At 39.9% G+C, this 16583-nt stretch overlaps 1 protein-coding gene across 1 annotated transcript in view; it reads right to left on the reverse strand.

Annotated features, from left to right (window-relative positions):
- LOC108432011 (transformation/transcription domain-associated protein) overlaps window positions 1–16583 on the reverse strand; it is a 112713-nt gene that overhangs the window by 71184 nt on the left and 24946 nt on the right. Inside the window, 15 exon segments of the mRNA XM_017705546.2 lie at window positions 285–443; window positions 546–752; window positions 1728–1994; window positions 2368–2496; window positions 6415–6613; window positions 6716–6897; window positions 7206–7370; window positions 8030–8149; window positions 8528–8647; window positions 11745–11813; window positions 12090–12260; window positions 13934–14055; window positions 14430–14526; window positions 15070–15231; window positions 16051–16311. Of these exon segments, the coding sequence (XP_017561035.2) occupies window positions 285–443; window positions 546–752; window positions 1728–1994; window positions 2368–2496; window positions 6415–6613; window positions 6716–6897; window positions 7206–7370; window positions 8030–8149; window positions 8528–8647; window positions 11745–11813; window positions 12090–12260; window positions 13934–14055; window positions 14430–14526; window positions 15070–15231; window positions 16051–16311 (2430 nt within the window).

Consider the following 16583-nt stretch of genomic DNA (forward strand, 5'->3'; position numbering starts at 1 on the left):
CCTCACTTGCTCTGATGTAACACCCTCACAGACCAATTGCACCAGGGCTTGTTTTAATCAAACCAAACCTACCAAGTCTGAACCCTAGGTCTGTTCTTTACTTCTGAGGTTAACCAGAGGTAAGTTTGTTAACTCTTACACATATTTAATCACCAAATTAATCAGAATGCATATCATTAGTGTGGATATTTCTGCTGTGTGTGTGTGTCTGATTTCAATACAGATCATTATTATTTCATTGCCTACTTAAACTAAAATGCAACAATTAAAACTCCCATCCAGACCTGTTGATCTTTGATCCGTTGCAGTTCCCATTTGATGACCACTTCAGCCAGGTCTACAGCCAGCTTCCTCTGCTCTATGGTGACACTGGGGGTGAAGCCCAATCGCTGCATGGCACTGACCATGTGCTGTACCAGGTGATGTCTCACAGGGTAGTATACCTAACCACACACGTGCGCACAGAGCACAATGAAAAACCGACCTAATAAATCACTGAGTGAGACAGCAAACAGGCACCTTTAAAAAAAAGTGTAGTGGCATACCCTGAAGTGCTGCACAATGAGGTGTAGGATGTGCACCAGCTGTGGCACAGTGTGTCCTTCCTCCACAATGATCTTCCTAGTCCAGTGGGTGAGCATCTGGTGCCCATCCTCCATGCGGGCAGGTACCGCCGGTGTGAGGATAGCCATGGCTTGTCGCACGATAGCACGGGCCTCCATGGTGTGAGCTTTCAGCAAGCTGTGGAACACCTACACACACAAAACATACATATACACATTACAAGTGGACAATGCAACAGTACATAAGCAGATAAAGTAAATACAGACCTACACCCATATGGAAAAGTGGTGTTAAAAAAGTGAAATGTTGACAAATTAGGGATTCACAGTAATGGTGACAGGTAATAGCCATAGCAAAGATTGATTAGACTTTGTAAAACGTTATTTAAAAAAAAAAAAACAAACAAAAAAAAAACTACAGGCTCTGTGTTGGTGAAGCCACTCATTATATTACACTATTGCTGTGTAATATTAAACAGACTCTGACCATAAATCTATAGTAGGGAATATGTGGCTTAAATTTACACAGAGGAAGGCAGTCAAGTAAAAGTCTATAAAATAAACAGACAAATGCTACTAGCCTGACAATGAATTTCACTTCATAGCGTTTAGCTTGAAAGGTGCAAGTTTGTAAAGAATTTAAAAACTGATATGAATTGTGATAAATTCACAACATAACACTGAAAGGTTTATTCAATTCAGTGAGCTTCCTGCTTATCGATCACTTTACTAATATTTGATTATCAGATCGATGTTTACATGTTAATCAGACCATTAATCAAATTGATAGAGGATACATTTACTGTATTCGAGAAGAGCAGAAGGTCTAGGTGATGCTGTATTTTATATTTACTGCAAATTCCACAAGTGTTATAATCCTCCGTGTTGACAATCAATAGCCCCAATTTCAGGATTGGCATCAATGTATTTGTACATGAAAAATATTGTATATCAGTACTGGCCCAGAACTGTCACATCAGTGCATCCATAACAATCATTTACATTAGACAATATTCAATTACATTAAAAGATACATAAACAAAAATACCATTCTTACACTTTTATACAAAATTTACTAGACACTAAAGTACATTTACAAAATGAATCCAAGTCTTGCTGATTTGAAGAACATTTAACTGCTGCGCTTGCTCCTAATCTTCTAACCTGCAGGACGATCTTCTTGTGAATGGCGAACTTGGCTATGATGTGGGCCAGGAGCAGGTGGCCGCTGTACTTGCAGGCAGGGTCCACGCAGGCTTTGGGCAGCAGGCAGGGCCAGGCAAAAGTCATGAGGCGCCTGAGCTTGCTGTTTCTGCTCTTGTTATTGTCATGGATGTGGTGGGGCGCGTGTTCCACCAGCAGTGTAGAGAACTGCAGCAGGTTGATCCTCAGAGAATCCAAAAGGTCAGCCTGCTTCTCTGGGTCTAGCACCTGCAGGACAAGATCACATGCATGTCACATGACCACCATCTTGCTTTAGCTACAACAGCTGAATATTTGAGGTGACTAAGGAGGACAGGGCTAAGAGGGTGACTGTTTGCCACAGTTATTGCCAGGAGGGGAAGAGACAATCAATTAGAGCATGAAACAAATAGAGGCCATTAACCCCAAGCTTTTTTTTATCTCAGCTATAATCGGATTCGAAACAACACAAACACTATGACCTTTATTGAGGCTGTGACATTTCTTCGAGGCAAATAACAGCCCCGGGTCAGGGGCCTTGATGAACATGACGCTTGGTAAAGAGAGAGTGACAGCTTTGTCGTAGCAGCTAGCAGAAAAGTATACGGATAGAACAGGTTACCTTGGTGATGAACACACTTGTGATGCTCTCTGGATTGTCTCCCTCAGGGTTCGGGGGTCCCAGAAGCTGCTCTCCCTCGCCTTTCTCAAAGCTGTACAAAAAGGCTGGATGCAAGATGTGTTGCAACACCTAAAAATAAAAAATAATGATAAAAACAACAACAACAACAACAACAACAACAACAACAACAACAATAATATCATATACACACACACACACACACACACACACACACACACACATCATAGACAAAGAAATACATTTATCAGTCCCTCAGATCAGCAATAAAACAGTAATATTGCTTCAAAAGCTAAGACTAGACTGTTTTAGTGACTAGCTTGTCAAGTATGTGATATAATTTATTACTTCCAAAGCACTTGCTTAATAGATCAACCTCAGGCAGCTTTGGCAGCCCAGGCTAGAATAAAGCCATTAAAAAGTGTGACGAAGAGAGAATGAGAAGAGACGGGTGCTGGGTGGTGGCTCTGATTTCGAATCACGGACGGCAGTTCATTCTCCAGCTCTGTGATATTAATCACACTGACATGAGCGAACATTACAATAATAATGTCATTAGACCATTTGTGTTCCCCTCTGGCTTTCCTGCTCGACTTTCAGGGATAGAAAAGAAAACAGCAGAAATGTGGCGCACGTGTGATAAAATTGTGAACGAAACAAAGCAAGAGGAAGAGAAACAAAAGATGCACAAAGAAGGAAAATAGAAAAAAATCATTTTATACAATATATTTTTGTACATTTTATACAATATATCATACAATTTACTGGACACCCTTAGACCCTTGACTGTCTGCCCTATACACACAATGACCGTGTCACCTCTAACAGCAGCTCTCCAGGACAAACCCTCAATCAATAAATTTAGCATAATTTTAGGCAGAGTAAAAACATCAGTCTAAAGTAACTGCACAGTACAAAGCTGAGGATTGGATTTCAGCCCCTCTGGCTTAATTAGTTTTAATGCACCGACTGTAGCTACAGACATGTGGGTCGCAGATATATTAATCACTGCGTCATTTAGGCATGATGCTGAAGCTGGCTTCATGTGTACCAGCTTTCTTGATTTAATTTTCCTTTTCCACCTTAAATGGTGCAGCAGATACATTCTAAGACCTGAAGTTACTGCTGTACCATTGTAGGTGGAACGAGAAATCAAAACAAGAAGCTGATGAATAAGAAGATGACTTCAGATTCACTATTTAGACAGAATAAGTTGAACACTACTAACAGCTCATTAACGTTTTAACGTCCCATCAATTTATAATTTTTTCAATAAAAGTAGTAGTACATTAACACTTAAATATTGTGTGCTCTGACAATGTCTCAAAGTATCATGATGTTGTATCTTTGCCATGTCTCCCAGCCTTGACTTTAACACTCAGCTTGCATTTGAATACTTGTGTGTGGCAGTAGCACCCGAGCTGAAAAACATCACGTCGCAGTGATCAATAATTATATCTGCCCTCTCTCTGGTGGAATTCAGAACAGTGGACTAAAACTAGCCTCGTCTCTCAAGGTGAGAAAGTCTCGCTGTGCTGGTCGGCTGTGCCGTGCTGTCTGACGATGGCCGCTGTGTATGTTTTTGTTGTTTACGCATGTGTAAAATAAATGACAGCGTGTATAGTGCTGGTATCAGCCAGGCCGCAGGGCTGCAGGTGCGCCTTCATTATCCACCGCCCTAATGAGCCCCTCCGCCGTTAGCGTGACTGATGGAGCAGCACAGACTCCATTACACACTATCTATTACAGCAGCACACAGACACCCTCCCCCCTCCAGACCCCGCCGAGAATAATGCCCAAAACACGCATTATGTTAAAACATGCAGCTGTGCCCACTCGGGGAAAACATCTCCGTGTGCACTTTTACCAGCAGTGGTTTGGATACGGATGGTCTGTTCTGACAGACAGCAAGTTTTGGTTATGCAGAGCCTTAGAAAAGTGGTGATGGGTAAACTGTCAGAATTCCCTAGTTTGCCAGAGAACTGAAACTGAAATCTTAATATCGAAAGGGCCTACGAAAACTTCATGAAAATATGAAATCTGCTACAAACTCTTATTCAGAAGTTCAGAATCAGTGTTTTCAATAATGTAAAACCTATTTGGTTAAATGTGCAAAATGCCTTTACAACACTACCCCTGGACTTTACCAGTTTCAAATAATTAGTAGAAATATTGCCACATGCCCTGAATAAAGAACAGGGATTCTAAAATAAAAAGCTGCCTTCTCCAGACTTTAGTGGATGCAGTGGAGGTGAACTTAAAGTCACGCCAACTCTTATGGTAACCTTTTAAGAATGATACAGTGGGCTTAAAATGTCTCAGAAAATCATTAAAGGCTAATATTAATAACTTAAATGTGGTAGGGAATTAAATCTTTTGTGGTTTCTTTTTATTTAGTTCTTTTCATAAATACGGATAGAGAAAGGTACATGAAGACATTTAATAAAGTCCAATGTAATATACTTAATCAAATGCATGTGTAAGTTGTGATGATTGTTTTCTAATATTTCATATTTTTAATCACTTTCTTGTTTGATTTTCAATAGCTGCAGATAATTGGATAAACAGATAATTACTGAGTACCTACAATGATTTTATATTTTATTGTTCACATATATAAAATATTGAATAAGACTTTAAAATCACACTGTGCTACTATAATATTTAAAGCTAGACAGAGCAAGTAATCTGACAAGTGATTCCTAACTTTTCAAATGCAGTGTACATTCCCATGCATAAAACCTGACACTGAAATGGGCCGCTGCTCATTTGACAACTATGCTTAGCGAATCTAACCCCTCAATGTGAACCAAATCTCCTATGTGAAGACATCCATCCACGCTCCTTACTGCCACCCCCCTGTAGCCTGTGCACTGTTCCATTTTGCTTTCTGATTGCTCCCCAAACTCAACCTAAGGTTGAGCTGGAGGCTCATGAGCGATGGCCATTAAAGTAATCTCTGGATAAATATTCATTAGCACTCCTCGGAGAGCTGTGGCTTGGTGCGCAGTGGAGACACGGTGCCTTTGAGAGGCGAGCCGAATGTGTCAGCCATAGCTGCTCACTCTCCCCCATACATATTCAGCAGGGCCAGCTCACGTGCTGGATTAGACACCCAACGCTGGGGAAGCGTGACGGCAGCAGCGTGTCCCAGGCCTCTCGACCGTAATTAAGCACAGGGCTGGTGTTTGTGATGCTGGCCGTGGAGCACAGAAACGTTGGCCCATGTCATAAAATCGGTCACACCTTCCAAGCTAATAGAGGAAAAGGGTCACAGCAATGTCAAGCTGCGGTTTAAGGCTTGGATGATAAATTGCTAACAATATTTTTTTTAAAACATTTTTTTCAATATATAAATAATACACATTACAAATATTAATGCGATTATTCAAATGGTCAGCTCCTTAACTTGGCATCAGCAGCAAAGACTTGCTACTGCTACTTCTGTATACTCGGTGGTGATGCTAGGAGAAGAGTGAGGAGTCATCTAGCCTTTAACTCACAACATGATAAGGGGGCAGTTAACAGAGTTGAGAGGTAGAGTGCTGTTGTCAGTGTTAAAATTTTGGAGAATAAGTTTAGGTTTGAGGAAAAAAAAATCTCAGAACAAGAGCAGACTGTGGCAAAAAAGGCCACAGATAAGCTGTAGTGTGGAACTACTCCAGTCTTGTTTTCTTACCTCAATAGAATTTTAGTTATTACGCCACAAGCCCCTGGTTTTCCCAAGTTCAAAATACTATTCATTCACACTTAACTTTTAAGAATCCTTTTAAGAAACTTTTAAGAAGTTTTCCATAGCTTGAAAAAAACATTTTTGGCCTACAATATAAACATAGGTGTTTTTTGGACTACACAGGGCTCAGATTGCAATGCTTTTAAGTTCATATTTGATTCCTGTCATATAATCATTTTGTACCAAGCCCAGCACCATTCAGGAACATGTCAGTGTTCCTTCATATAGCACTTTACCAAAAATGATCAAAGACAACTATAATGAATGTGGATATGGCCAGGCTCAGTGTGTCTCACCTTGGCTTTGAGCTCGTCATTGAAGTGTGGATCGTTGAACTCAACAAAGCGAAAGAAGAGGGCTCGTTTGTGGGTAATGTTGTAGTTCTTAGGGATTTCTTCCTCCATGTACTCCTTCAGGAAGGTCATGTTGCAGAGGAAGCGGCCGGTGAAGGCTCGCAAAAGCTGGAAGAGCAGCTCAATCTCTGAGTAATTGCGTCTGTGAAAAAATAACAATTCAAACTCGTTAGTTTTAAGCAGAATTTTTTACTATATACAGTTTTCTGTATAACCGCTGATATGAAGAGAATAAAATACATACTTGCAATAGCTGAGCAGACAGTAAGCCAGCAGTTTAGGCTCCTTCCAGTTGGTGGCGGCCATGTTGTCTTTGCGATGACGTTCCTGGAAGGCCTCGCTGACCCACACGCGCCTGAGCTGGCTGACCAGAGAGTGCTGCCCAGCCAGCCAGCCCTCATCATTCTTCACTATAATGCTTATAATCTGAAACAAAACATCTTATGCTTCATAACAGTAAATGATAACATCTTCAAACATACTAAAAGCATCAGTACTTGATGCGATGTGGTTGAAGACTGGTCCGCAAAATTATGCATACAATGTCATGATTCATCATGACATCCACAGGGTACTCAAGATGTTCACATGACCCAAAATTTAAAAAATAAATAAATTAAAAATAAAAAAAATTGACTAGCTAAAGGGCAAATTGCATTCTTCTGCAAAATGAGCACTGCAGAGGTAAGTACTGTACAGCCACTGAACGAAGGATGGTATTGGACTCCACTCACCTTAATAGCCTGGAACTGCAGATCCAGTCGAGCAGTGCTAGTGGATGGCGACCCAGGCCGCACTGTGGCAGCAGTACCTGCAGGAACCAGCAGAGGAACGAAACGGCTTGGGTTTGAGGCCAAAACGTCCCGGAGGGGCTTGGCATCTTTGTGCTTCAAGAAACTCTGAAAAGTAAGGATTATCAGATTAGTCATTACTTATTTAACCAGTACACACTTCTAGAAACCTGACAGACATACACTGAATTATTAGTATTTAGTACGCCTAAGCTGTACCTCCACCCATTTCATCAATAACACCTTTATTATAGACTTTGAAAGTATTTAAGTAATGACAGTAGTATATATACAAAGTGACAACCTGTTCAGTGTTAACCCTGTTCGATCTAATCAATGGAACATTGCAGGACCACTGCTGATGAGATATTTGGGTGGTGGACCATTCTTTGGACGCAGTGACATCAACAATGTAATGGTATCTTAAGCTAAAAAAGTGCATCTGGCATAGTGGTGTTACTGGGATTTTGCCTTGGTTTTTTTGTTTTTGTGTTTTGTTTTTTCACCAAAAAAAAAAAAAATCAAGGTCACTGTTCAGAGGAACAGCCCAGCAATCAAACATCCATCCAACAATGGTTCAAGGCTTAAAAACTGTCCACGGATAAAGGGCTAAAGTATGATGAACATACATCTGCCTAGAAAAAGACCTGCTGTCTAACTACACCTAAACACTGTACAAACAAGTTACCTGCATCTCAAAGTGGCAGTTATGTGTAAGGACTTAAAGGCAAATATTTTGTCAAACTTGTGTACATTAGACACTTCACCATGAACATGCGACTCCACTGTGGGTCATTGAGAGTGGCCTCCATCATGAACAGTTCAACAGTTTGGGATGGATGACGGGTCAGGAACTTAATGAGTGGCTCACGGAAGGGACTGCCCGCCTGTTGCACGCACACAAACACACACACACACACACACACACACACACACACACACACATTAAGAAACAACAAACAGTCCCATTTTAGTATATTTTACATAACACATGGACCAATGACTTAAAAATCCCATTTCAAAGAAAAGTAAAAATGTTGATATACTATGTATTTACATATGTAGTATGTAAACACCGTTAAAGCTCCAAATCTCATCATTCACTCCCATTGAAAGGTGTGATGGGTAAGCTGCAAAACAGCCCATTCTGAATTCAACAGCCTTTTAAATCTTAAGGGATAAAGAGAGGTTGAAAACTTATGGAAAAACAATAATGAAAGTTTTTTGTTTTTAGAGGTAGAGTGCAGAGAAAAATAAAGTTGCACCTCAATAAGCATGGCTCTCTCAGTCTTCATCACCACCTCCAGCAGAGGTTTGACCAGAGTCTGTGGAGCAGCTGGGATCAGGTGGAAGAGGTTTATGATGGCTGAGCAGATTTTCATCTCCTGTAAGGAAGGAGGAAAGAGAAGGAAAATGTTAAAAAAATTACTGTCAGTTACTGACAAGTGAACTTACTTGAGGGTTGTGGTGCACACTAAACAGCAAGGAACAGCAGGAACAATCCTCAGGAACAAAAGGGGAGGGCAAAGAAAGCCTTGTTTTAGTTGAGCTGTTTTAGATTTAACAGAACTATAAAATAGTTTGTGTGAGTAAATATGTATATTAGACTGTGGTGCTCCAAAACATGTGTGCCTAAACATAGTTGTGTTACCAAGGATGTGCTGTTAAGGCTGCCACTGAACAGGCAGATGTAAATGCTAACTAGGCAAACCACTCTGTGATGATAGCTATGTCCAGAAACAGTGGGAATGTATTTCAAACTCGCATGTTGGCACATCACCCATAGATGAACAAATACTTTGGCCAAAATTAATCTATGCCTGTATACAAAGTCCTTCCTCCAACTCCCACTCCAGTTTCCCATGTATGATCGGAAATCTGATCATTAAATACCAAAATTAGTTGAAATGCACACCCTTAGCCCTTATAATTAGTAGGAATTATTTGCACATTCTTTTTTAGCTCTATGGTTAAACACAGAGACAGAAGACTGAAATCTTCTGAAAAATGTCAATATATTATTAATAACAAAGAAATAAGTCAACTTTAGAGACATTAAAAACATTGTGTCCCAACCGAATAAGTAAGCAATCTGACAGGCAACTTTCCAAAAAAACACACTGAATCCACCCCAGCAAGCTTGAGAGGGGGCTCAGGATCAAAGTGAAACTCAGGAGTCAAACACGACACCACAGAAAAACACAGGCACAGTTACAGAGCACTTCACCAACACAGAGAGAGAAAACCACAAGCACAGGGCGAGCGAGGGCGGGGCCAGTGAGGGCCTCCCAACACAGTGCCATCTCACCTCCACACCCTCCATGGCAGGCTGCTCCAGAGTGGGAGACAACGGACACAATCAGCAAAGCAGTGAGTGACAGCAGAGGAGTGAAGAACAATTAGTGAGGGAAGGGTGATTGAGAGGGAAAGACCAAAAGAAAGAGAGAGAGAGAAAGAAAGAGATAAACGCAAAAGTCACAAGCTACATTTCCATCCATACAGACGTTTGGCAAAAACGTTAAGCAACATTTTTTTTCCCTTTTTCTGCAGAAAATGACATCATTAAGTAAACATTTTTGTTGCTCAGTTTCATTACTCTAATATAAAGCAGCTATTGGGCAGTTTAAAAAAAAAAAACAACAACAAAAAAAAAAACAATTTTATCTACGCATCTTCATTTTATTACTTTTTGCACAGAAAGTTGATGGAAACATAGCTAATGACATTGTGAAGGTGAGTGACCATGTGAGTGACCATGTGAGAGAGCGTGTTGTGAATTTAGATGCAGTAAGTGAGAGCGAGAGTGGGATTGACTGGTGTCAATGTGTGTTGACAAACCAAAAGAGGCAACAGAACTCTCTCACATTTAGAACACGTGTAAAACATTTTTTCTTCTACAAAGACGGAGGCCCAAAAATTACCTTTAACAAATGGCAAACAGTGACCCACAGGCGCAACAATTAGTAAAGGTGATCAGTCCTAAACGTACCGTTTACTTAAACACAAAAATGCTGTATCATGTTTATATGATATGCATGGTCAATCTGACAGATTGAGAGAGCACTAAAGGAAGTCTATGTGGCAATACCACCTCTGCTGTACTGCTGCATCATGAAAGGAGAAATCCATGTTGTGTTGGATAAAGCAAAGGCAGAGGCCTTACCGATTCAGTGACTCAATCTGAAACTACTTGATTTTAGGAATGTTTTTGTGAAATATTTCTAGTGTTTAGAAAACAGTGTATAGTACATATTTGTTTCAACACACGTAAAGTTGCTTGCAAATATATATATATTTTTTTGCATAAATACATTGCTAAAATATAAACAATAACAGAGTGGCTTGAAATTCTTTGTTCTAAAGAATCTTACAATGTACATCTTCTACCACAGTCAACGTTACTTCTAAAAATTCAGAAGACATTTATGTTAACTTATCGTTTTGCATATTAAAAATAGTTTTTATAGTAAAGCATTTCACATCAAACCACTCTGACTCACTTTGTTTACATCCCAACAATTGAAATATGCAGAAATTTTAGGAAATTTTTGAATTCTCCTATAAAACATAACACAGTGTGGCCAGTTAAGTAAAATGCTTCTGTGACAGATGAATTTTGAGCAAGCTGAGGCTCATGAGACAACTGGATTGGATCAGATTAGAACATCCCTATTTTATACATTATACATTTCTATATTTAATTTTAACCCTAATTACTAGACCACTTCACGACTCAGTATCTAAGAGTATAGTCTAAAAAATGTGTCATATCAGAGTCTCCCTCCGTTTCTGTAAAACCAATTTCCAGTGTATGCATCCCAAGGCCCTCCCCTTCATCCCTACCTGACCTTGCCTCATCCTGTCCCTACTGCAGGTATACTGAAGTCTACAGGAACAGAGGGGCAGTTTGCATGTAATGACAATATATTTAGGGGAAGCTTGTGCAAACAGAAAGCTAGAAAGATTGGCAGTTATTTGCATGATGTGTGAAACAGCAGACCTCGTCCTTTCACCTTTTCCTTCCTTTACAAGGTTATCTGCCTGTAAGATAACAAGACTCCAGCACTCGGAGGCTTGTTACCAACCCTGCCCCAGGGAGCCTGGCGCCTAATTAATCATTGATTGTAATACGGCCACTTGCACCTCGTGTGAGAACAGGGTGCGCTGGGTGAACCGCCTCACATAGTCCAGACACCTCAGGCCTCTATTACTCTCATTACATACAGCGCTGCCAGCACAGAGCTACAGAACTGACTGCAGAGCCTGGAGCTAAGGCAGAAAAAAAAAAATCATCACAGTGCAAGGAATGTCTGTACTGAAGGCCTGATATTTTACCCAAGAATATGGGGAAAGACAGACAAAGGTCACACTCAAGAACACCAGCACCCAGAAACAACTCCCAATAATAGCTCATTGAGGCCAGTTGAACCCCAATCGAAGAAAGAGCATAGCCGGTATCCAAGGAAAAGAGCTCACACTTACACTGCCATCACTGCGCTGGCCTCCTTTATGAGTGAGCACCACCACCTCCATCCATTTCCTCAAGTGTTGCTGAAACAAACATAACAAATTCTCCTGATTTCCATTGTGGTTGCAGCACAAATTACATACCAGTTTGCATACTAGAACTAAAGCAAGATGGCAAAAATGTGACATTGTGAGACATTTTCATGACATACATGTATCATATTTAGAATTTTTCGAGATCTGCAGTTGGAGAAAAAGCTAATACAGTGTTTGTTCACAATAACATGTAATAAAGCCCATTAACTACCTATAACGGCATACTATATCGTTTAACATGTCTTCTGAGCTCTCCCAACTTACCATCATCTGGTCACAGAACTTGTCGTTGAAGGAGTTGGGGAATAGGCGTGTGACTGAGGTGAGTCTATTGACCACGTTCAGGGTCAGGCTGCGATAGTCTCCCAGCATCATCAGCAAAGGCCGCATGTGAGTGTGGATCTGATCCACTTCAATAGTGGCTCCCTCCAAGAACTGAGAACAGGGAAACACACAATACATTAACATTTATTCAGATCTACAAACGTTTTACTCTATGCTGTAGGCTAAGAACATGGCCTAAAAAAATGACCACTTTTCAGATTTTGATAAAGTATCACAACTTCAGCATTGATGGGTATTAGTACTGAGTCAATACCTGCAGAAAATGCTGGATCAGATATCAGAGAGGAAAAAGAATTAATCTGATCCAATTCTGTAACAAATCTACCACGAAATAACACAGATTCACACTGATGTGATGACATTGGCTGTGTATTTCTTCCTGCAGGGTAGTAGACTGTTTCAGCTATGATGGCCTACTTTTAGATGTTCATCTCAAGTGAAATGCTTCAATAAAAAAAAAAAAAAAATTTCAACCTTAACATTTTTAAACCCCTAGTGGCCATTCTACCAGCGGAACAGAAACCAACTCTGGTATTTTTCCATTAGTATGATCAAATATTTCCCTCCAAAACTCTTATCATATTAACTAGGACAACGTGGGCTCTCAGTGTGTGAAACGTTCTGACTGTTATGCTGCTAGCGAGCAATGAGGGGTGAAATAGAAAGGGTGAGAGCTCTTTGCAAAAACAACTATAGTGAGACGAGCAGGCAGAACATCTGCTTCATATGAAGAAAACTGCATACAAATGCTACAATACAAAAACGATTTAAACACAGCAAACACACGTGTATAAATAGCAACGTGCTTCAGCAACTATGAAGATGAAAATCCAGCTTAGTTCCCGTTGTAAATAGTAAATCAGTAAAGAAACCTAAGAAAGCTTTTAAAAGAAAACAAAAGGACTTTTGTATATGACTTCTTTGGTCTGTAATATATAGCCATCAAACAAATATCGAACATTTGAGATCATTTGGGTTCATGAGGTTTAAGGGAACTCCTCTAATATTTCTGAAATTTCAGCATAATTTTATTTATTGAGATGCTAATGAACTCATAGATTGGTTTGATGTAAAAAATGCCCCATTCAAAAAAAAAAAAAAAAAAAAAAAAAAAACCCTGCCAACTCTGATTTTCTTTACAGTGCTTGTGTTAGGAACTAGCAGCCGAAATATCTACAACTCCAATCATGAATGATGGTGTTGTACTTTTATTCATCATTCAAAATTACCAGTAAATCTAGCCTGGGCTTCCATATGTAATGCTGCTAATAATAAAATTATAGCATATCTGAGAAACATTGGGTACCATTTTACTTTAGGTATCAAAAACTTTAGAGGTCTGGTTCCCGTCACCATCACTACAAACAATTCTGACTCGTTCTCTGCTTTTCAGATAACGGAGTGTATATATGCAAATAAAATTTCAACTTAAAGGGAGACTGCTTAAAATGAGTACCAGGATATTACACAGTGGTGCCTAGTTGCATAGTAGTGCACACAAAAACAAACCACCTTTCAGTCTTATCCTGTCAAGAGCGGGGGAGCAGAAAAACTCAAAGCCCAGTGTATCTCCATTAGCAGTGGAAAGGCCACTCTAATAATGCCCAGGCTGGCCTTCCACAGCGAGATGATGCATCACAGCCACATTCATTTTCCTCTCCGCCTGCCTCACTCCATCCTGTATTGATTGTTCCTGGCAGAACTCATTAGTGGCAGCAGGGCAGGGCGAGAGGGAGGAAAGAAAGGAGAGAGAGAAGTCTGACCTTTCTCATGCAAGCCTCCCCAGCCTCCTGCAGTTCACTGTTGGTGGAATTGAGGGCCTTGAAGAGTGCGGCAATGATCTTCTCTCTGGACTGGGGCAGGTAGTTACAGGCTGCCAAGGCGTCTGCACAGAAACCCAGAGAATCACCGTTTGGCGTCAAAATAAGTCATAAGCTCAGACTCACTTTTACCAAAGTCTTGCTGAGTATATCTACCAGTCAACTTCACAATTCCCCTAATTTAAAATGCCTATATCCTACATTCTTCTTGCATTTAATTTGGCATCCTGAGGTATATTTAGAGTGTAAAATGTGGTTTTATGCACCAAAAACAGCTGATTCATTTTTACATGACTATTTCCGTCCTACCGTAAGGTCTTATTTTAAATAAGTAAAGAAAACCAAATTTTCAGCAATTTGGGCCCTTTAAGACATTTTCAATTACTTGGCAGAAACTATTGGTTATTTTTATTGTTATTCTGTACTGATAGTCACTCACTGAGTGCAGCGATGCGTAAGGGCACCAGGGAGGGCAGGCTCTTGTAGCAGGGTAGTTTCATCAGGGCAGCATCCTCAGCTTCACACAGATTCAACAACTACAACAAAGCACAAATACAACAATGAATTGACAGCCTAAAGCATACAGGGACTAGGACTGCACTTTGGGAATCAGACAAGATTTATGCTCCAATCAAGCAATCAGCATTCGCTATTTTTGTTTTGGCTGAACTGTGTTGATATTTTAATGATGTAAATAATGTGAGGCAGGTAAGTGCACTCCCTCTGCATTTGAATGTACAATAATGCATAACTTGTGTTAAACAGACACTTGCCTTTACATTCAATGTAGCACTTTACTTGATTAATGTTATTTACAGATAAAACATACTGCCACTACTATGCATCATGTGTTATCCAGCCTACATGGAGTGAGTTTCAGGAAATGAAACTGGCCAAGGAAAAGAAAAAAAAAAAAAAAAAAAAAAAAAAAAAAAAATCAATCTGCCATTGCCATACAAATTCGTAACTGGTGCAAAAGTATTGTTACAATATATTTTTTTCAAATCAATAAATATTAATAATTATCAGTGAAATATGAAACTGATGATCAAACAAAAAACAAAAACAAAAAACCTCACCTCAGTATAGAACACTTTGTGCTCTACGACGCTAAGGTCCATGGTGAAGAGGCGAGGCTGCAGTGTGGTGCAGAAGGTGTTGCCCTCCATCAGGCCAATTTGAGCATTGGCAGGCTGGTGTCGCAACAGGTGTTTTTTCGGAGGAACCATGTCCTGCAGAACCTGAGTGCAACCACATTCACACAAATTATCCTTTAATTCATTTAGACCACATACAGAAACATGAAATCTTGACTGCAAGAATAAAAAAAGTCAAAAAGTCAAAAAATTTAGCTCTTAGTAAACACACCTTGACTTGCTTATGTGGCTTCTGATACTGAATTGTTTACATTTCCAGCCAAAATTCTGACTTCAGGTAACAGTTTTCACATAAGCTTCCATCATTTGTCAGCTACATTAAACTTGCAGTTCCAGCACAAAAATGAAGATGTTACACTCTGGATGCCAAACATGTCTTGGCTGACCAAGTACATTTGGTAAAGGCATGTGCCATAAACTTCAATGGTAGATCATTTGTACTCTAGACAGGACATGTAAGAATGACAGGACAGCAATGCAACCAATGGACTTTGAAGATGCTCAGAACAATAAAAACATACTAAAACGTCTATACAAACATCACAAAGCATGGGATCAAAATGTGATGGCATAATGGGACCTTGTAAGTAAGCAAACTGTATATAAGCACTCAAAGCGACAAAGTGTTGCAAAATAAAAATTATTAAAAATCTTTTTGAAATAATAAAAAAATTAAAAATACAGTTAAGCACATTACCCAAGACCACTTAAAAAAAACTAAAACAAACAAAAAACATCTCTCTGAATAAAATGTAGGAATAGTATTACAACATGTCAACATTAATATTATGTTGAATACACAATATATTATTTAATATCGGCACATCAAGGCAAACTATGTCAGATACAACCTAAATACAAAAGGATCTAAATGGTATCATTATAGTGAATGTGAACACACACCTCTTTATGTGGCTCCATGATGATTGTGACACTCTTGCCAGTGACCTGGGCGAGCACCTGTAGGGAGTGCATGGCCTGCTTACGCACAGTGGAGTTAGGGGAAGTGACCTCTCGCACCAGGTCATGGGTCACCATGTGGAAGGACTTGTCCTGGGCACTCAGCAGCTCCTCTGTCTTCTCCTCTTCCTTCAGAGGCGTAGCACAGCGCACCAGTAGCTGCTCCAGCGTGGTCTTCGCCATTGCAACTGCACCATTAGAAACCTGCAGGGACACAGCCTGCTTGAAAAAGCTTTAAGAGCAAGGTGGAGGTCTGATAGTGACAGTAGTTCAGCACAAATGAGCAGTGCTAAACTGCTGAATAGGTATATGTATGAAGGTATATAAATGCATTTGTTTTTGCAGCTTAGCTTCCATTCCATTTTCCATTCCAGTGACTATGGGCAAGCTCAAACTGAAAATTAATACACTCATATGTTGACAACATAATGATTAAAAACAGAAATTTAAGATGAATGTGTATGTTAAAGGCTCAC

This window comes from Pygocentrus nattereri, chromosome 13 (genome assembly GCF_015220715.1).
Source record: "Pygocentrus nattereri isolate fPygNat1 chromosome 13, fPygNat1.pri, whole genome shotgun sequence".
NCBI classification, from domain to species: Eukaryota; Metazoa; Chordata; class Actinopteri; order Characiformes; family Serrasalmidae; genus Pygocentrus; species Pygocentrus nattereri.